Source organism: Scyliorhinus canicula, chromosome 4 (genome assembly GCF_902713615.1).
Source record: "Scyliorhinus canicula chromosome 4, sScyCan1.1, whole genome shotgun sequence".
NCBI lineage: Eukaryota > Metazoa > Chordata > Chondrichthyes > Carcharhiniformes > Scyliorhinidae > Scyliorhinus > Scyliorhinus canicula.
Window position 1 is genome coordinate 232,074,216 of NC_052149.1, and position 20,698 is coordinate 232,094,913.

Here is a 20,698-nt window from a genome sequence, read left to right on the forward strand (position 1 = left end):
ACACTCAGTGATTTGGCCTCCACAGCCTTCTGCGGCAAAGAGTTCCACAGATTCACCACCCTCTGACTGAAGAAATTCCTCCTCATCTCTGTTTTAAAGGATCGTCCCTTTAGTCTGAGATTGTGCCCTCTGCTTCTAGTTTTTCCTACAAGTGGAAACATCCTCTACACGTCCACTCTATCCAGGCCTCGCAGTATCTTGTAAGTTTCAATAAGATCACCCCTCATCCTTCTAAACTCCAACGAGTACAAACACAGAGTCCTCAACCGTCCTCATACGACAAGCTCTTCATTCCAGGGATCATTCTCATGAACCTCCTCTGGACCCTTTCCAAGGCCAGCACATCCTTCCTTAGATACGGGGCCCAAAACTGCTCACAATACTCCAAATGGGGTCTGACCAGAGCCTTATAGCCTCAGAAGTATATCCCTGGTCTTGTATTCTAGCCCTCTCGACATGAATGCTAACATTGCATTTTCCTTCCTAACTGCCGACTGAACCTGTACGTTAACCTTAAGAGAATCGTAAAACAAGGACTCTCTTTGTGCTTCTGATTTCCTAAGCATCCTCCCATTTAGAAAATAGTCTATGCCTCCATTTCTCCTTCCAAAGTGCATAACCTCACACTTTTCCACATTGTATTCCATCTGCCACTTCATTGCCCACTCTCCTAGCCTGTCCAAGTCCTTCTGCAGCCCGCCTGCTTCTTCAATACTACCTACCCTCCTACAGATCTTTGTATCATCTGTAAACTTAGCAACCGTGCCTTCAGTTCCTTCCTCCAGATCATTAATGTGTATTGTGAAAAGTTGTGGTCCCAGAACTGACCCCTGAGGTACACCACTAGTCACCGGCTGCCATCCTGAAAAAGACCCCTTTAGCCCCACTCTCTGCCTTCTACCAATCAGCCAATCCTCCATCCATGCCAGGATTTTACCCTGAACACCATGGGCTCTTAACTTATTTTACAGTCTCCTATGCAGCACCTTGTCAAAGGTCTTCTGGAAATCTAAATAAATCACGTCCACTGGTTCTCCTTTGTCTAACTTCCTTGTTACTTCCTCAAAGAACTCTAACAGATTTGTCAGACATGACCTCCCCTTGATGAAGCTGTGCTGACTCAGTCCTATTTTACCATGCACTTCCAAGTACTCCGCGATCTTATCTTTAATAACCGACTCGAAAACCTTACTAATGGCCGAAGTCAGGCTAACTGGCCTATACTTTCCCGTCTTCTGCCTCCCTCCTTTTCTTAAATTACATTAGCCACTTTCCAGTCCTCTGGGAACCTTCCTACCTCTAGTGATTCCTGAAAGATCAGTAAGAAGTCTTACAACATCAGGTTAGAGTCCAACAGGTGTGTTTCGAATCACTAGCTTGTTTCAAATCACTAGCTCGTGATTCAAAACATACCTGTTGGACTTTAACCTGGTGTTGTCAGACTTCTTATTATGCCCACTCCAGTCCAACTCCGGCATCTCCACATCCTGAAAGATCATCACTAATGCCTCCACAATCTCCTGAGCCATCTCTTTTCGAACCCTGGGGTGTAGTCCATCCGGTCCAGGTGATTTATCCACCTCCGGACCTTTCAGTTTCCCCAGAACCTTCTCCTAAGTAATGGTCACTGTGCTCACCTCTGCCCCCTGGTTCACCTGGAGCTCTGGCATCCCACTGGTGTCTTCCACCGTGGAGACTGGTGCAAAATAACTATTCAGTTCGTCTGCCATTTCTTTGTTTCCTATTATTACTTCGCCAGCCACATTTTCTAGTGGTCCAATGTCTATTTTTCCTCTCTCTTACTTTTTATATATTGAAAAAAACTCTTCCTATCTTCCTTTATATTACTAGCTAGCTTGCACTCGTACTTCATCTTCTCCCTCCTTATTGCTTTTTTAGTTGTCCTCTGCCTGCTTTTAAAGGCTTCCCAATCCTCTGGCTTCCCACTAATCCTCGCCACTTTGTATGCCTTTTCTTTAGCTTTTATGCTGTCCTTGACTTCCGTCGTCAGCCATGGATGCCTTGTCCTCCCCTTAACATGTTTCCTCCTCCTTGGGATGAATGTCTGTTGTGCCTCCCTAATAACCCCCAAAAACTCCTGCCATTGCTGTTCCACTGTCTTCCCTGCTCGACTCCTTTTCCAATCAACTCTGACCAGCTCCTCCCTCATGTCTTTGTAGTTACCCTTATTTAATTGTAATACCGTTACATCTGATTGCAGCTTCTCCCTCTCAAACTGCTGGGTAAATTCTATCATATTGTGGTCACTGCTCCCTAAGGGTTCCTTCACCTTAAGTTCCCTAATCAAATCTGTCTCATTGCACATCACCAAATCTAGAATTGCCTGTTCCTAGTCGTCTCTGTCACAATCTGCTCCAGAAAATCATCCCTTCGACATTCCACAACTTCCTTTTCTTGGGATCCACTACCAACCTGATTTTCCCAGTCCATCTGCAAATTGAAGTCCCCCATGGTTATTGTAAAATTGCCTTTTTTTACATGCCTTTCCTATCTCCTGATTTATTTTCTGCCCCACATCCTGACTACTGCTAGGGGGCCTGTACATAACTCCCATCAGGGTCTTTTTACCTTTGCGATTCCTCAAGCCTCCCCACAGAGATTCTGTGCCTTCTGGTCCTATATCACTCCTTCCTATTGATTTAACTTCATTCCGTACTAACAATGCAACCCTGCCCCCTTTACCCATCTGCCTGTCCTTTCGATAGGACACATATCTTTGGATATTTAGATCCCAGCCCTGATCCCCTTGCAGCCACGTCGCTGTGATGCCCACAACATTGTACCGACCAATTTCAATGTGCGCAAGAAGCTCATTGACCTTGTTCCGTATACTGCGCACATTTAGGTACAACACCCTCAATCCTGCATTGACCACCTCCCTTCTCACACTTGTCACCTTTATTGCCCTGCCTGAGGGTGATGGTCTCTTATTTTGGTTCTCTATTTCCCCTTCAGTTATTACACCTTCGAAGCTCACATTCTGATTCCCACCCCCCTGCCATCCTCCCGATTGGATGAGCTGGATGCTTGCCTCTGGGGTCCTTGATCCTGGGAGGAAGGCCTGACAACTGCCTGAGTGGCACAAGATGCCCGGGTCCTCTCACAAAGAGGTGATGAGGGGCTCTTGCGGGATCTCCAGCTGTGACAGCTGACAAACCGTTACCGCCACAAGTCTCCACCCAAGCTTTTTTTTTAAATGCCTGCATGAGGCAGGTCACCTCCCATCTCTGTAGTCTCCCTCGGACCCCCAAAGATCTCTGCACTCCTCCAGATCCTTGCTCATCCTCAATTCCTGTCACTCCGCCGTGAGCAACCGTCCTCTCAGCTGCCTGAACTCCAGAATTTGCCACTGAAACTTCTCCAACTCTCTTTCCCCTTTGAAGTTGATCTTGAAAAACTACCTCCTGGCCAACTGCCCCTAACGTCTGCTCCTGTGACTCAGTCTGAAATTTTGTTTGATAATTGCTCCTGATCTTGGGACATTTTATGATTCGGGTGCGATATAAAAACAAGTTGTTGTGGAGACTGCCATGTTCTTGTGTTTCTGTTGTATCTTTTCACCCCGTTTTCTTTGTCATTGCTGCTGAGAAACAGCTAGCAACAAAGACTGGAAGTTGTTGGGCCTAGTACCTGGATTTCAGCTCTCAAAATGGCCGCCCAAACACCCAGGATTGCAGGGAGGTTACAGCACTGAAGTGTGCTACCCTCCATATTGGTCAAAACTGAAAAATAGACCTGGGCAGGATTTTCCGGCCCTTCCCAAGGGTGGGATCTTCCGGTCTCGCCAAAGGTGACACCCCACCCCACCCAACCCACCCCCGCAGTCGGTGGCCATGCAAAAACGCCGCAGGCATCGGTGGGCCCGGAAGGTCCCTGTTGGAACCAACAATTCTACGGACACGTGCTTGTAGGATTAGAATAGCGGTTTTAATATACTCACAACAGAGCCAGCCTGTTAGCCGTTGACCTTTCGGTGAACTGGCCGGCTGACCCTGTGGCACTGATCTTTATACAGCAGCTTCTGGGGGGAGGAGTCCTGGGCGGAGCCAAGGGAGAAGCCCCGTACAACTTGAGCATTCCCAGAGCTACTCCCCCTGGAGGTCAGATAGTGCAACTGCACTTACAATATAGACACATGTATATACAGGTTATAATCCGGTGTGAATCACATTCACCACATTCCCGCCGGCAGCCATTGCTGAGCCGCCTCTGACACAGGAAAAGATGCCACGGAGAGGATGCCGGAAAATCCCACCCAGTGCGACCGTGCCTGAAAAGGGCATTAATGGGCCCAATGTCGAGCGGGACTGGAACTGATCTCTCAGCCAATATGTACCTTTCTCTTCCTCAGATTCCCACTGCCAGGCTTCATGTCGCACGCCTCGTTAGTCAGGGAGAGGAAGAAGATGGCATCGGCCATAGCCAGAGAGGCCCATGGGGAGCTGGCAGGTAAGGGATTGCAGATCAATTAGACCAGCCACATCCCAGACACTTCCTTCTCTTCTCTCCTTACTCCTGCCTTTGGTTTGATTAAAGGTGTCATTGCAGAATTATTATTTTGCACCCTCTTTGTAACTCAACTCAATCTCCCAGGAGCTCCAGTGCACGGATGAAAATCAACTGAACCCGGGTCCACTTTTCAGAAGCCTGTCGGGGCCGGTGGGGGGGGGGGGCGGGGGGGGGGGGGGGGGGCTGCCCCAGCAGGCTCCAGGAGAAATAACACATTGGTTGATTCTGGTGGATCCAGCGGCTAGAAACATGTTGGTGTCTTCCGCTTGTTTCTCTTCACTCTTATGGTGCTGAAACGACAACTTCTCATCAATAAGGCAGCATCGCCTCAGTACAGGTCTCAGATTGTTCTGTCCATCTGACAGTGCGGCACTCCCTCAGTACTGACCCTCTGACAGTGCAGCACTCCCTCAGTACTGACCCTCTGACAGTGCGGCACTCCCTCAGTACTGACCCTCTGACAGTGCAGCACTCCTTCAGTACTGACCCTCTGACAGTGCAGCACTCCCTCAGTACTGACCCTCTGACAGTGCGGCACTCCCTCAGTACTGACCCTCTGACAGTGCGGCACTCCCTCAGTACTGACCCTCTGACAGTGCGGCACTCCCTCAGTACTGACCCTCTGACAGTGCGGCTCTCCCTCAGTACTGACCCTCTGACAGTGCGGCACTCCCTCAGCACTGTCCATCTGACAGTGCAGCACTCCCTCAGTACTGACCCTCTGACAGTGCAGCACTCCCTCAGTACTGACCCTCCGACAATGCAGCACTCCCTCAGTACTGACTCTCTGACAGTGTGGCACTCCCTCAGTACTGACCCTCTGACAGTGCAGCACTCCCTCAGTACTGACCCTCTGACAGTGCGGCACTCCCTCAGTACTGACCCTCTGACAGTGCGGCACTCCCTCAGTACTGACCATCTGACAGTGCAGCACTCCCTCAGTACTGACCCTCTGACAGTGCTGCACTCCCTCAGTACTGACCCCCTGACAGTGCAGCACTCCCTCAGTACTGACCCTCTGACAGTGCGGCACTCCCTCGGTACGGACCCTCTGACAGTGCGGCACTCCCTCGGTACTGACCCTCTGACAGTGCAGCACTCCCTCAGTACTGCCCCTCTGACAGTGCAGCTCTCCCTCAGTACTGACCCTCTGACAGTGCAGCACTCCCTCAGTACTGACCCTCTGACAGTGCAGCACTCTCTCAGTACTGACCCTCTGACAGTGCAGCACTCCCTCAGTACTGACCCTCTGACAGTGCAGCACTCCCTCAGTACTGACCCTCTGACAATGCAGCACTCCCTCAGTACTGACCCTCTGACAGTTCGGCACTCCCTCGGTACTGACCCTCTGACAGCGTGACACTCACTCAGTACTGACCCTCTGACAATGCAGCACTCCCTAAGTACTGACTCTGACAGTGCGGCACTCCCTCAGTACTGACTCTGACAGTGCAGCACTCCCTCAGTACTGACCCTCTGACAGAGCAGCAATCACTCAGTACTGACCCTCTGACAGTGCAGCACTCCCTCAGCACTGACCCTCTGACACTGCAGCACTCCCTCAGTACTGACCCTCTGACAGTGCAGCACTCCCTCAGTGCTGACCCTCTGACAGTGCAGCACTCCCTCAGTACTGTCCCTCTGACAGTGCGGCACTCCCTCAGTACTGACCCTCTGACAGTGCAGCACTCCCTCAGTACTGACCCTCTGACAGGGCAGCACTCCCTCAGTACTGACCCTCTGACAGTGCAGCACTCCCTCAGTACTGACCCTCTGACACTGCAGCACTCCCTCAGTACTGACCCGCTGACAGTGCGGCACTCCCTCAGCACTGACCCTCTGACACTGCAGCACTCCCTCAGTACTGACCCTCTGACACTGCAGCACTCCCTCAGTACTGTCCCTCTGACAGTGCGGCACTCCCTCAGTACTGACCCTCCAACAGTGCAGCAATCCCTCAGCACTGTACTGGGAATATCATTCTGGATTTTGTGATGAAGTTGCTGGACTGGGACGTAAACCCTGACCCCCTGAATCAGAGGCAAGCGTTCAGCCAATCAGCCGTAGCTGACACATGTGGTTAGGTGTGAAAGGCAAATGCAATTGGCATGCGAGTGCATGTTTTGGAAGGCAAAGCCACTGCCACAACTCGGGGGGGGGGGGGGGGGGGGGGGGGGGGGGGCACATTCTCCACTGGGCAATAACAAGCAATCTGTGCAGACACTAGCCGAGCAGCTGGACATTTCCTAGACCACATCTATGAGAGATATGCACTGTGCTTAAATCCGGAGTTCTCGTGTTTCAGCAACAGTCGCCTGGCACGTTAGACACTTGCTGGGAATGTGATGTTTTCCCTTCTGTACTTTACTGTAATATGGAGCTGGAGTGTTGCTAAGTGACAGTTCCTGCAATCTATTTTAATTCCCTGTTGTGATTGGCAATGGTAAGTGCTGATTAGCTGGGGGGCATTGGATTTAACGTTCTGTGTCAGTGGTGTTTATTTTGAAATATTAAAATTTGGATATTAAACATTGTACTAGTTCAGCCTTTGGCAGAAATACAAAGTGGAGAGATTCTATGTTATCTGATATTATAACCTTCAGTCAGGTCTGTGAGGGGCTTCGATTAGATTTGTCTATGGGAAATCCACCCCTGGAGCGCAGTTTTAGCCTGCATAATCGAACATACGGACTAGGAGCAGGAGTAGGCCATTCCGCCCCAAATAACTCTTCTGTTATTTGATAAGTTCATGGCTGATATGAATGTGACCGCAGCTCCATATTCCTGTCTATTCCCGCAACCTTTGACCCTCCCCTTGTCAGTCGCGAATCTGTCCAGCAGCCTCCACCTCTCTCCGGGAGAGAGGACCCCACAGACTCACGGCCCTCTGAGAGAGAAACATTCTCCTCATCTCCCTCTTAAATAGGAGGCCCCTTGGGCAGGATTCTCCCCTACCCGGCGGGGCGCGGGGTCCCTGCGCCGAGGAGTGGCGTGAACCACTCCGGCGCCGGGCCACCCCAAAGCTGCGGAATCCTCTGCACCTTCAGGGGCTAGGCCGGCCCCGGAGTGGTTTGCGCCGCGCCGGCCAGCGGGGAACGGGCTTGGTGACACGCCAACCAGCGCCGAAGGGCCTCCGCTGGCTGGCGCGGGTTGGTGCATGCGCAGGAGCGACACCAGCGTGTGCTGGTGTCATCCCCGCGCATGCGCAGAGGGGTTCGTCTCCGCACCGGCCATGGCGGACCACTACAGCCGCCGGTGCGGAGGAATAGAGCCCTCACGGCACAGGCCCGCCTGTGGATCGGTGGGCCTCGATCATGGGGCCAAGCCACCGTGGGGGGCACCTCTCGGGGCCAGATTCTCCCGCGCCCCCCCCCCTCCCCCCACCTTCCCCCCTGGACCCCGGAGGCCGCCCACGCAGCCAGGTCCTGCCGGCAAATACCTGGTGTAACATACACGGGGGGGGGGGGGGGTCGGAGAATCCCGCCCCTTTTGAACCGTGTCCTCAAGTCTCTCCAACAAGAGGAAATATGGTTCCAGCATCCCCCTCCCCGAATCAAGTCCCCTCAGGATCTTACTTGTCTTAATAAGATCACCTCTCAGACTTCTAAAGTCTGGTGTATTCAGGCGCCCAGCCTTCCCAACCCCTTCATCCCTGGCCTCAGAATGAATCTAACATCCAACAGATGACACACTCGCCTTAGAGGGGATTCATGACGTTCACGAGATTGACTCCTGCACCAAGAGGCTTGTCCTCGAAGAGAAATTAAGCAGGCCAGGCCGGTAATTCCCTGGAGTCTGAAGCATGGGAGCAACACACTCACTTTCCTGATTCTCCATTTAATCAGTTTCTCTTTGTAACAAATTGCCGTACGGGCAGTTAGCAGAATCCTCCTTCCATTCATTGTGCAGCTCCCCTCTCAGAGGGAGAGACTGTCTTTAAGAGCTGCTGGTCAGTCAGAACACCTGCTCGCCGTGCACACTGCTAGCCCCCCCCCCCCACCCCGCGCTGAGCATCTGGCCAGCCAGCAGCATAGGTCACGCACAGCTGAACGCTACAACCGGGCAGACGACCATGTAGCACGGTGTTTGTGTGCTGCCTACTCAGTGGGACTGGGTGTGGGGGGAAAATTAATTTACCGCCCAGAGGCCCAGTTAGAACCGGTTAGATAGAGTGTGGGGGTGCGAGGTGAGGGTGTTGGGGGGGGGGGGGAAGAGGGGTGGCAATGGCAGCGGTGGGGGGAGGGGGGAGCAGGTGTTGGAAGAAACCATCTTGCACAACGGGGCCAATTTTAACTTAAAAGTGGATGAGTTTGGAGTGAGTTAAAATTTCGCCCAATGCGCTTTTCAAACGTGAGATACCGAATCAGATCGGAACTTTCCAAAGGCTTTGGAGATTTAGCTAAGAGTATAAATGCGAGTGAGCAGGAAGATGGAGCTGTGAAATCAACAAGGGTTGTTAAAGGCAAAATCCTGTTCCCGACGCCGGTGATTTCTTAACCTTCTCTTGTGTTTTGCTTGTACCTTTCCATGCTCTTCCCGGCTTTAAGAAGTGACTCACCTGGATCTGGGGAAGAAGGTCAGTGTTCCTCAGGATGTGATGATGGAGGAGCTATCACTGCTTGCGAACAAAGGATCAAAGATGTTCCACCTGCGGCAGAAGAGGGTCGACAAATTCACGGTGGAAGGGGCACAGGGGACTCCAGCGGTGGGTACCCAGCAGTTGCTATGGTAACTTTAGGGCATGCTGGAAAAAGGGTAAAGCTGAACTGACGTTGAGTTCTGTTGAATGTTGAGTGGGGTCGCTGGGGTCTGTGGTAGGGCTGGCCGGATGGCTACTGGATCGAGTGCGACTGATGGCCTCCAGGTGGAACTCGAGCAACTATTTCTCTGCAGAGCTGGTCTGATAGTTTCCATTGTTACGCGCCCCATAGAGACCAATAACGCTTCAAAAGGTATTTAAATTTCCAGTGACTGACTAGGAAGATCACTTGACAAGATTCCAAGTTTTAAGACTTTTACTGTAGCAAACAGACCAAAGGCACCAATATCTAAACACTATTCAGTAGGCAACTTACACTCTAAACTACAGTGAAGATCCCTCAGTTGATTTTCAAACAACAGAAAATCCCATTCCATAGTTATACTTTGCACTGCATTTTACATTTAAATCTCCGTGAGCCAGTCTAAAATGATTCTCAGGGGTACTTCAATCTAAAGGGATCAAAGGATATGGGGGAAAGGAGGAACAGATTACTGAGTTGGATGATCAGCCATGATCCTAATGAATGGCAGGGCAGGCACGAAGGGCTGAATGGCCTCCTCCTGTTCCTATTTCCTACGTTTCTATGTTTAGCTCCTGAGGACCCGTATTGTCCTTTTTCCTGACAGGTAACTCCTAATCTCCCTCAATTGACTCTCATGGTGAGGTTTACTCTGGAGAACCCTTCCTTCAGCCAATGCCAGGCAAATCTTCCAGCCTCGTTTAAATCCTCACAAACCCGGTCTCTTCGATCTCAGTGCAATCCCCCATTTGCATTTCACCTGATCAGGGCCAGTTTTTACTCTGATTAAGGTGCGGGACTAGCTGCCTCTATCTTTCTTTGCTCTTTCTCAGACTATTGCAGACCGACCTGCCTGTGAGGCTCAGCGATCCTTTAGACCAAAGGCAACCTGATCCTGCAGTTGATTCACATGGACTCGTCCCTTCTCAAAGCCCATCTCCAATGTGAATCATATGGGCCTCATATCCAAATAGCAATGCTAATTGTTACATTCTGCCAACGCAGAGCAGAAACCCAACATTGCATATATTTAAGAACTTTATCCTTATTGCTATTTCTAATTTTTAAACAGGTCTTTTCTGTGCAATCTACATGACTTAGATGGTTGACCTTCTCTCCAGAAAAAAATTATTCTGCTCTCAGTCTTGAGAGTGCCACACCTCGTTATGCCTAAGAACAACTAAAAGATAATCTGGGATGGGCAAACGTTTTGAAGGGGAGTTTACAGGAAGGCCGTTTTCATTGCATAAGCCAATCTTGCCAATGGAGTTAGTGGACCTGTTGGGACAATGGCTTCCCAAACGCCAGACCCTCAAGATAAATGCTACCTCTTTCAACCCCTAATGGCTGAGACATTATCAGGCCTGAAAATAAAGTCAATTCAATACACTGAATGAACAGCCGGTTTTGAAGTCATTGTGGAGAAGGAATATCACATGGTCCAAGATTGTTGAACGGTTTGATGTTATATTTCTGAGCTGCTGACTTTGCTGTTTTACCATCCAACTGGGCAGCCACAGAGAAGCCAACTCTGTCCATACAGGACAACTGGCCCGTTCAACCTGAGTCCACTGGAAGATTGTTTTAAATTAATTTACAGGGCATGGGGATCACTGGTTAGGCCAGCATTTATTGCTCATCCCTAGTTGCACATCAGATGACGGTGGTGAGCTGCCATCTTGAACCGCTGCAGTCCCCTGAGGTGTAGGCACACCCACAGTGCTGTTAGGGAGGAAGTTCCAGGATTTTGACCCAGCGACAGTGAAGGAACAGCGATATATTTCCAAGTTGGGATAATGAGTGACTTGGAGGAGAATTTCTCTTTCGACTCCGACTTTGGGGCCGTGGAACTCATGTGAACCAATATTAAGTTTTCCTGTGGTCCTTGCCCTGTAGCCGCCCCTTTCTCTATCCCTCCCTTCACTGTGTGAATGGGGAGTGAGACATCACCGACATCCCTCTTGTGGATTTTGAATGTGCAAAATAAAGTAACCTTCTGAGTTAATCTTAACTCGGGTCAGCAGTTGATTATTAGTCAAATAGGCTCACATAAAAATCTAGAGGTTAGGGAAAAAACACCACCGTTTATTCTTTAAAACAAGCTGATTCAACACCGATTAGGGACAGATGGTCAGAGGAAATCAGTGTTGTTTGAACTGACTCCCCTCTGACCCTAACGTAATTATCTATCCTTAAGACCAGCGTTTTTCAAACTTCCTTTTCTGGGACCCACTTTTACCAACGGGCCGACCTTCAGGACCCCCGCCTGCCGGGCTTTGCAACCCACCATTATTGCTTACATTTAACGCGACAGGTGAGCCTACTTCACCCAATGTTACATTTCTGCTACGGACTTCAGCTGACAATTTAAGTTCTTGCTGTATCCTTTGAAAGAAATTAAGAGGTTTGTCCTCAAACTCACCATGTTTAGTCTTCAAATGACATTGAAGTCTTGAGGGTTTTAAACTTTCACTTGCCAGCACTTCCTTGCATGTAACACACATGAGATTTGCATTGGCACAATTAACAAAGCCATACCTCAAGAAGTCATCTTTATGCCCCTTTGTTCCCAATTTCAGATTCTTCTTAATTGTTTGTTCACCAGAGGCCCTGGAACTAATAATAATAATATTATTTATTGTCACAAGTAGGCTTACATTAACCCTGCAATGAAGTTACTGTGAAAAGCCCCCAGTCACCACATTCCGGCGCCTGTTCGGGTACACGGAGGGAGAATTCAGAATGTCCAAATTATCCAACAGCACATCATTCTGGGATTTGTGGGAGGAAACCGGGGCAATGAGCAGTTGTTGTTATCTAGTGTTCAGGCAACCTGCTGGCAGAGTCAGGTATAACAAAAATAGCCAAATGGGTTAATGTTAGTCCTTGTAATTAGACTAGAATATAAAGAGAAGGGCATTTTCCTACAAAGCCTTGGTTCAGCCACATCTGGAGGATTGTATCCAGTTCTGGGAACTGCAGCTTGGAAAGGGATATATCGGCTCCGGAAGGCGCTCAGTGTAGATCCACCAGAATTATTATTGATTTATTCTTTCAAAGAATGTGGACCTTGCTGGCTAGGCCAGTGTTTAATGTTGCCAAGGCTGCCAATGTTAGACCATGTGATAAGATTGTGGAGGGTGGTGGTGAGGTGGTGATTGTGGAGGGTGGTGGTGAGGTGGTGATTGTGGAGGGTGGTGGTGAGGTGGTGATTGTGGAGGGTGGGTGGTGAGGTGGTGATTGTGGAGGGTGGTGGTGAGGTGGTGATTGTGGAGGGTGGTGGTGAGATGGTGATTGTGGGGGGTGGTGGTGAGGTGGTGATTGTGGAGGGTGGTGGTGAGGTGGTGATTGTGGAGGGTGGTGGTGAGGTGGTGATTGTGGAGGGTGGTGGTGAGGTGGTGATTGTGGAGGATGGTGGTGAGGTGGTGATTGTGGAGGGTGGTGGTGAGGTGGTGATTGTGGAGGGTGGTGGTGAGGTGGGTGATTGTGGAGGATGGTGGTGAGGTGGTGATTGTGGAGGGTGGTGGTGAGGTGGTGATTGTGGAGGGTGGTGGTGAGGTGGTGATTGTGGAGGGTGGTGGTGAGGTGGTGATTGTGGAGGGTGGTGGTGAGGTGGTGATTGTGGAGGGTGGTGGTGAGGTGGTGATTGTGGAGGGTGGTGGTGAGGTGGTGATTGTGGAGGGTGGTGGTGAGGTGGTGATTGTGGGGGGTGGTGGTGAGGTGGTGATTGTGGAGGGTGGTGGTGAGGTGGTGATTGTGGAGGGTGGTGGTGAGGTGGTGATTGTGGAGGGTGGTGGTGAGGTGGTGATTGTGGAGGGTGGTGGTGAGGTGGTGATTGTGGAGGGTGGTGGTGAGGTGGTGATTGTGGAGGGTGGTGGTGAGGTGGTGATTGTGGAGGGTGGTGGTGAGGTGGTGATTGTGGAGGGTGGTGGTGAGGTGGTGATTGTGGAGGGTGGTGGTGAGGTGGTGATTGTGGAGGGTGTGGTGAGGTGGTGATTGTGGAGGGTGGTGGTGAGGTGGTGATTGTGGAGGGTGGTGGTGAGGTGGTGCACTAGAGGGTCTGGTTAATGCTTTGGGGGCGGAAGTTCAAATCCCACCGTGGCAGATGGTGAAATTTAAATTCAATTTTAAAAAGGATCATCAAATTAATAAATCAGCAATTGGTATTGGTGACCACAAAACGATTATCAAGTGTTGTAAAAATCCACCTATTTCGCTCTGCATGTTATAAGACCATAACACATAGGAGCAGAATTAGGCCACTTGGCCCATCGAGACTGCTCCGCCATTCAATCATGGCTGATATTTTTCTCATCCCCATTCTCCTGCCTTGTCCCCATAACCACTGATCCCCTTATTGATCAAGAACCTATCTATCTCTGTCTTAAAGACACTCAGTGATTTGGCATCCACAGCCTTCTGCGGCAAAGAGTTCCACAGATTCACCACCCTCTGGCTGAAAAATTCCTACTCATCTCTGTTTTAAAGGATTGTCCCTTTAGTCCTCATACGACAAGTTCTTCATTCCAGGGATCATTCTTGTGAACCTCCTCTGGACCCTTTCCAAGGCCAGCACATCCTTCCTTAGATATGGGGCCCAAAACTGCTCCCAATACTCCAAATGGGGTCTGACCAGAGCCGTATACAGCCTCAGAAGTACATCCCTGGCCTTGTATTCTAGCCCTCTCGACATGACTGCTAACATTGCATTTGCCTTCTTAACTGCCGACTGAACCTGCACATTAACCTTAAGAGAATCGTGAACAAGGACTCCTGAGTCCCTTTGTGCTTCTGCTTTCCGAAGCATTTCCCCATTTAGAAAATAGTCTGTGCCTTAATTCCTCCTTCCAAAGTGCATAACCTCACACTTTTCCACATTGTATTTCATTTGCCACTTCATTGCCCACTCTCCTAGCTTGTCCAAGTCCTTCTGCACATTATCTGCACATTATTAATTATTATCAATGTAAATTAATGCTGTACATGTGACTACAGACCCACAGCAATGGGGTCGACTTTTAATTGCCCTCTGAAATGGCCAAGTAAGAAACCAAAAGCTGTGACAGGAAAACAATACCTGGACTGCAACGGTTCAAGAGGGCAGAATCAAGGATGGGCAGCAAATGCTGGCTGTGCTGGTGATTCTAACACCTCATAAATGAATAAAAGAAAGTGTTGCACTTTTCTCAACCGAAACAGCCAATTCCCTGATTCATTCCCCTGACAATTTCTTGACCAACCAGAGTTGACTTGGCCCGGTTTGAATTTCATAGAATTTACAGTGCAGAAGGAGGCCATTCGGACCATCGAGTCTGCACCGGCTCTTGGAAAGAGCACCCTACCCAAGCCCATACCTCCACCCTATCCCCATAACCCCGTAACCCCACCTAACACTAAGGGCAATTTGGACCCTGAGGGCAATTCACCTAACCTGCACATCTTTGGACTGTGGGAGGAAACCGGAGCACCCGGAGAAAACCCACGCACACACGGGGAGAACGTGCAGTCTCCACACAGACAGTGACCCAAGCCGGGTTTCGAACCTGGGACCCTGGAGCTGTGAAGCATTTGTGCTAGCCACTGTGCTACCGTGCTGCCCTAAATTTAAACAAACGTTTGTCAGTGCACTGTCCCCGGTGCATTCTCCGTGGCGACGCCTCTACCAATCAAGAGTCCACTCGCTCTCTTCTCGTTCAGTATGAATTGTTGTCTCCATTGAAATTTGGTATTCTTGCAATTCTGCCCTGATAAGTGGAAGACGAAAAGCTTCAACAGCATGTTTCTTTTCTCAGGGGAAAAAAGTTAGAACTTGCGTCCCTGGAAATAGAGAAGGTCAAGGTGCAGTTTGATTGAGATTTTTAAGATTTGAAAGGAATTAGTACGATGGGGAGAGTAAAACTTTCTCCCCTGGTGTGGGGCAGTCCAGAATAAAGGCAGTAACCTCAAAATCAGAGTGGAGCCATTTGGGAGAGAAGTTCAGAAACGTGTGGGTCGACCTTTGAAAGTTGCCACTCAAGTGGATAGAGCTGAGAAGGAGGCCTATGGTGTGCTAGCGTTCATTAGCAGAGGGATTGAGTTTAAGAGCCGTGAGGTGATGATGCAGCTGTACAAAACCTTGGTCAGGCCACATTTGGAGTACTGTGTGCAGTTCTGGTCGCCTCATTTTAGGATGTGGAAGCTTTGGAAAAGGTGCAAAGGAGATTTGCCAGGATGTTGCCTGGAATGGAGAGTAGGTCTTACGAGGAAAGTTTGAGGGTGCTAGGCCTTTTCTCATTAGAACGGAGAAGGATGAGGGGAGACTTGATAGAGGTTTATAAGATGATATGGGGAATAGATAGAGTAGACAGTCAGAGACTTTTTCCCCGGGTGGAACACACCATTACAAGGGGACATAAATTTAAGGTGAATGGTGGACGATATAGGGGGGGATGTCAGAGGTAGGTTCTTTACCCAGAGAGTAGTGGGGGCATGGAATGCACTGCCTGTGGAAGTAATTGAGTCGGAAACATTAGGGACCTTCAAGCGGTTATTGGATAGGTACATGGATTACGGTAGAATGATGGGATGTAGATTAATTTGTTCTTAATCTAGGACAAACGTTCGGCACAACATCGTGGGCCGAAGGGCCTGTTCTGTGCTGTATTTTTCTATGTTCTATGTGTTGAACTCTCGCCCACAAAAAAAACCAATAATACATGTGGTTAGCACTACAGCCTCACAGTGCTGGGCACCCGGGTTCGATTTCAGTCTCAGGTGACTGTCTGGGTGGAGTTTGCACTTTCTCCCCGTGTCTGCATGGTTTTCCTCCGGGTGCTCCGGTTTCCTCCCACAGTCCAAAGGTGTACAGGTTAGATGGGGTTATGAGGTTACGGGGATAGGTCGGGGGAGCGAGCCCAGTTAGGGTACCCTTTCGGATGTCGGTGTAGCCTCGATGGGCCGAATGGCTTCCTTCTGCACTGTAGGAATTCTGTAGTTCCATGTTAGCACATGTCATAATTTTAAAATCTTTTATTGATAGCTCCTAATGTATCGGGAGTCAAGGTGAGGGGAGTTGAGGTTCAGATCAACCATGATTCCAGTGAACGATGGAACAGACTCAAGGGGCTGAATGGCCTCTTTTGTTGCTATGTTCATCTGACTGAACCTTCTGACATGTTGATGTTTCTACTTTGACCCCTGGCGTTGCGATGGAAGGTCATTAACCAATCTCTCCCTCGCCATCTCGCTGTGCGTCTTCTGTCACTTTCTGCTTTCAGAAGCTGTGTTTTCTAAAGTGCCGCTGGGCCTTTTGAGGGGGGCTTTCGGTATCTCAAACCTTCCTTCTCCTCCCCTCCAGAAAGTTGACGGGACCATGCCCCAGGATGGGTCAAAGGAGAACTACGGATCGGAGGCCTACATCTCGCAGCCGAGAGAAGGGAACCCACCGGCCGTGGCGCCAAAACCATTTGGCACATTGTCAGCCGCCAAAAATGTCACGGTTGTCCTGAATCCCAGCATCATTGCTCCAGGTAAACATTCCCAGCTCGTTCCGCCACCTCGCAGTCCAAAGGGATGAGTCAGCTTTTATGTGGCTTCGTCCCATCTCTGGCTTCCAATCTCCATCCCGCCGCCCTCACCACCTTTCCCCTTTTTGCTGTTACTTTCTCGTCGGGCTGAACAGGCTGGAGATCTTTACTCGAGAAACGAGAAGATTGACGGGGTGTCCCGAGCGAGATAATTAAAATGGTGTCGGGATTTCGTACAGGAGACTTGGGAAAATGTTTCCGCTTGTGGGGGAGGCTCATTAATGTCAGATAGAGGGTTGCTAGGCCACTCGGGACTTGCGTATTGTTGAAGAGAGACATATTGTCAAAACTTTTCATTTTGCACTCAACAGGACAAACATGAAGAAATACCAAGTTTCAAAGGGAACAACAATTCATGTTGCAGGAGAAAAGGATAATAATAATAATCTCTATTATTTTCACAAGTGGACTTACATTAACACTGCAATGAAGTTACTGTGAAATCCCTTAGTCGCCACACTCCGACGCCTGTTCGGGTACACTGAGGGAGAATTCAGAATGTCCAATTCGCCCAACAAGCACTTCTTTCGGGACTTGTGGGAGGAAACCGGAGCACCCGGAGGAAATCCCCGCAGACACGGGGAGAACGTGCAGACTCCACACAGGCAGTGACCCAAACCGGAAATCGAACCTGGGACCCTGGAGCTGTGAAGCAACTGTGCTATGCTGATTGGTTGGAAAGTCGACTCTGATTGGCTGAGATGTTGCCATGGAGATAGCAAAGGGGAGCTATAGTCTCCTCACAACCCTTTGGGTCACTGTCCGTGTGGAGTTTTCACATTCTCCCCGTGTCTGCATGGGTCTCACCCCCACAACCCAAAGATGTGCAGGCTAGGTGGATTGGTCAGGTTGAAATTGCCCCTTCATTGGAAAAACTTAAAAAAAAAATGGCACAAAGCAAAAGTCGTCGGCAACATTTCTCTCCTTTCAGCAACATTCAAAATAGGATAGTCTCTAATATGCTCAACAGGAAATCCAAAACCAACCTCATTTCCCCAGAGAATGGCGAAATGAAATTAAATGAAAATCACTTATTGTCACGAGTAGGCTTCAATGAAGTTACTGTGAAAAGCCCCTAGTCACCACATTCCGGCACCTGTCTGGGGAGGCTGGTATGGGAATCGAACCGTGCTGCTGGCCTGCTTGGTCTGCTTTAAAAGCCAGCGATTTAGCCCAGTGAGCTAAACCAGCCCCTTGATGAGAGGCCAGAACTCACTACCACAGAGAATCGTTGGGGGAACAGTGTAGATCCGTTCAAGGGGAAGCCAGATAACGATACTAGGGCGAATGAAATAGAAATGCGCACAATAGAATGAGATGGGGCTGGGCAGGTGAGAGTGTAAACATTGACATGGGAGTGTTGGGTAAAGTGGCATCATTCTGTGCTGCAATTCAAGGTGAGGTTCCTATCCGGCTCCTCCTCAGTTCCTGACAGGCATTCCACATTTACGACAAACACAGCTAAATTTATTTGTGATTGAGCTGAACATCATATTCCTGGAGGGCAGGGAACGATTGAAGTGAAGAGCAGAGCGTTGTCCAACAATTTGCGTTTTTATATATCGCACCTTCAAGGTAGATCAGACAGAAATTTGACGCCTAAGCAGGAAATAAGACAAGAGGTGACCAAAATTGATCAAAGAGGGAGGTCTCAAGAACTGTCTTAAAGGGGAAGGGGATGAGGGGTGGGTATGCCCGGGTTTAGGACCAGGTAGCTGAAGGCACATCCACCAATGAAGGAGCGGTTAAAATTGGAGATGCTCAAGAGGCCAGGATTGGAGAATTGCGGAAATCTTGGAGGATTAGAGGATTGGAAGTTGCAAACAGGGAGTGTGGAGATGAAGGAGGAATTTGATTTCACTGCTCTGTCTCCTCAGGATACTCAGGACCTTTGAAGGAAATCCCACCTGAGAAATTCAACATCACGGCTGTCCCCAAGTCCTACCAGTCCCCCTGGACTGAAGCATTGACTGGCCAACCTGACCTCGTGGAAAGCATGGTCAACCAGCTGCCAGAGGTCCCGGTCAAGGTTCAGTCGCAAGCGTACAGGTGCTTCAACAGGTAAACACACTCTGCTTCTGCAGCTTGAGCCTTCATGTCAGCTAAATATACCTGAAAACTTCTCCTTATGTATCAGCTGTGACTGGGTTGTGACAGTACTGAGGGAGTGCTGCACTGTTGGATGGAACATTAAATGGAGCATCATCTCCATTCTCCCAGATGGTTTTATTGTAAAGGAGAGTTCTCCCCAGTGTCCTGGGGCCAATGTTGGTTCCTCAAACAACGTCACAGAAATGGAATATCGGGTCATTGTCACATTGCTGCTTCTGGAAGCTTACTATGCACAGATAGGCTGCCATGTTTAGCACATTGCACAAGACTTGTGCTCTTTTCACTGGCACCGGATGTCTCAAAGCACTTTACCTTTCGAGAAGGCCTATGGTGTGCTAGCGTTCATTAGCAGAGGGATTGAATTTAAGAGCCGTGAGGTGATGGTGCAGCTGTACAAAACCTTGGTCAGGCCACATTTGGAGTACTGTGTGCAGTTCTGGTCGCCTCATTTTAGGAAGGATGTGGAAGCTTTGGAAAAGGTGCTAAGGAGATTTACCAGGATGTTGCCTGGAATGGAGAGTAGGTCTTACGAGGAAAGGTTGAGGGTGCTAGGCCTTTTCTCATTAGAACGGAGAAGGGTGGGGGGAGACTTGATAGAGGTTTATAAGATGATCAGGGGAATAGATAGAGTAGACAGAGATTTGTTTTCCCGGGTGGAACAACCCATTACAAGGGGACATAAATTTAAGGTGAATGGTGGAAGATATAGGGGGGATGTCAGAGGTAGGTTCTTTACCCAGAGAGTAGAGGGGGCATGGAATTCACTGCCTGTGGAAGTAGTTGAGTCGGAAACATTAGGGACCTTCAAGCAGTTATTGGATAGGTACATGGATTACGGTAGAATGATGGGGTGTAGATCAATTTGTTCTTAATCTAGGACAAAAGTTCGGCACAACATCGTAAGGTGAGGAACTCAGCAGCCAAAGTATACACAGCAAGCTGCCACAAACAGCAATGTGCTTTCCTGATATTGATTGAGGGGTAGTTATTGGCCGTGATACAGGGAGAGCTCCCCTCGTCTTCTTCCAAGGCAGTAGCCAGGATTTTCCGACCCTTCCCGCTGGCGAGATCTTCTGCTCCCGCCGAAGGTGACCCACCCCCTCCTCCTCCTCCCCGCCCCACGGCGGGTTCCCCGGTTGCGCGACCTGCGAGCAAAGCGAATCGCGACTGACTTCCGCGTGACTGGAAGATCCCGTCAGCGGCCCAGAAGAACCACCTCTGCCGTGGGTTGTGTGGCGGCAGCGGGGGGGGGGGGGGGGGGGGGGGGGGGGGGGGGACAGTGCTAGTCTGGAAAGTCCCAACCAGTGTGACCGGGATTTTTACACCCACCCACCCAGGTGGATGGAGCCTTGGCTTAACGCCTCATCGAAACATCACCCCCTGTGACAGTGCAGCTTTCCCTCAGGATTTGGGCTCAAGCCCTGGAGAGGGGCTCGAACTCAGACACTCAGGGGCAAGAGTGCTATTGAGCTACAGCTGAAACTTCCCAGAAGCATTTCATTGGTGGTTTCATGACCGGTACGGGCTTGGAGGGACGAAGGGCCTGTTCCTGTACCGTATTGTTCTTTGTTCTTTGACTACAAAGTGCATTGGATCATGCTGACTTAAAGAGTTAAAGAATGGTGCTGTTAGAAATCGAAGTCTCTCTGACTTCGGGGAGGACGGCAGGAGGGCGTAGGAAGCAACCAGTCATGGTCCTCCCCCCCCCCC

General features: G+C 49.8%; 1 protein-coding gene across 1 annotated transcript in view; it reads left to right on the forward strand.

Annotated features, from left to right (window-relative positions):
• LOC119965448 (myozenin-2-like) overlaps positions 1-20,698 on the forward strand; it is a 41,944-nt gene that overhangs the window by 14,434 nt on the left and 6,812 nt on the right. Inside the window, exons 2-5 of the mRNA XM_038796241.1 lie at positions 4,373-4,470; positions 9,078-9,235; positions 16,648-16,819; positions 18,754-18,937. Of these exons, the coding sequence (XP_038652169.1) occupies positions 4,392-4,470; positions 9,078-9,235; positions 16,648-16,819; positions 18,754-18,937 (593 nt within the window). The 5' untranslated portion in view covers positions 4,373-4,391. The remainder of the gene's footprint in view (positions 1-4,372; positions 4,471-9,077; positions 9,236-16,647; positions 16,820-18,753; positions 18,938-20,698) is intronic.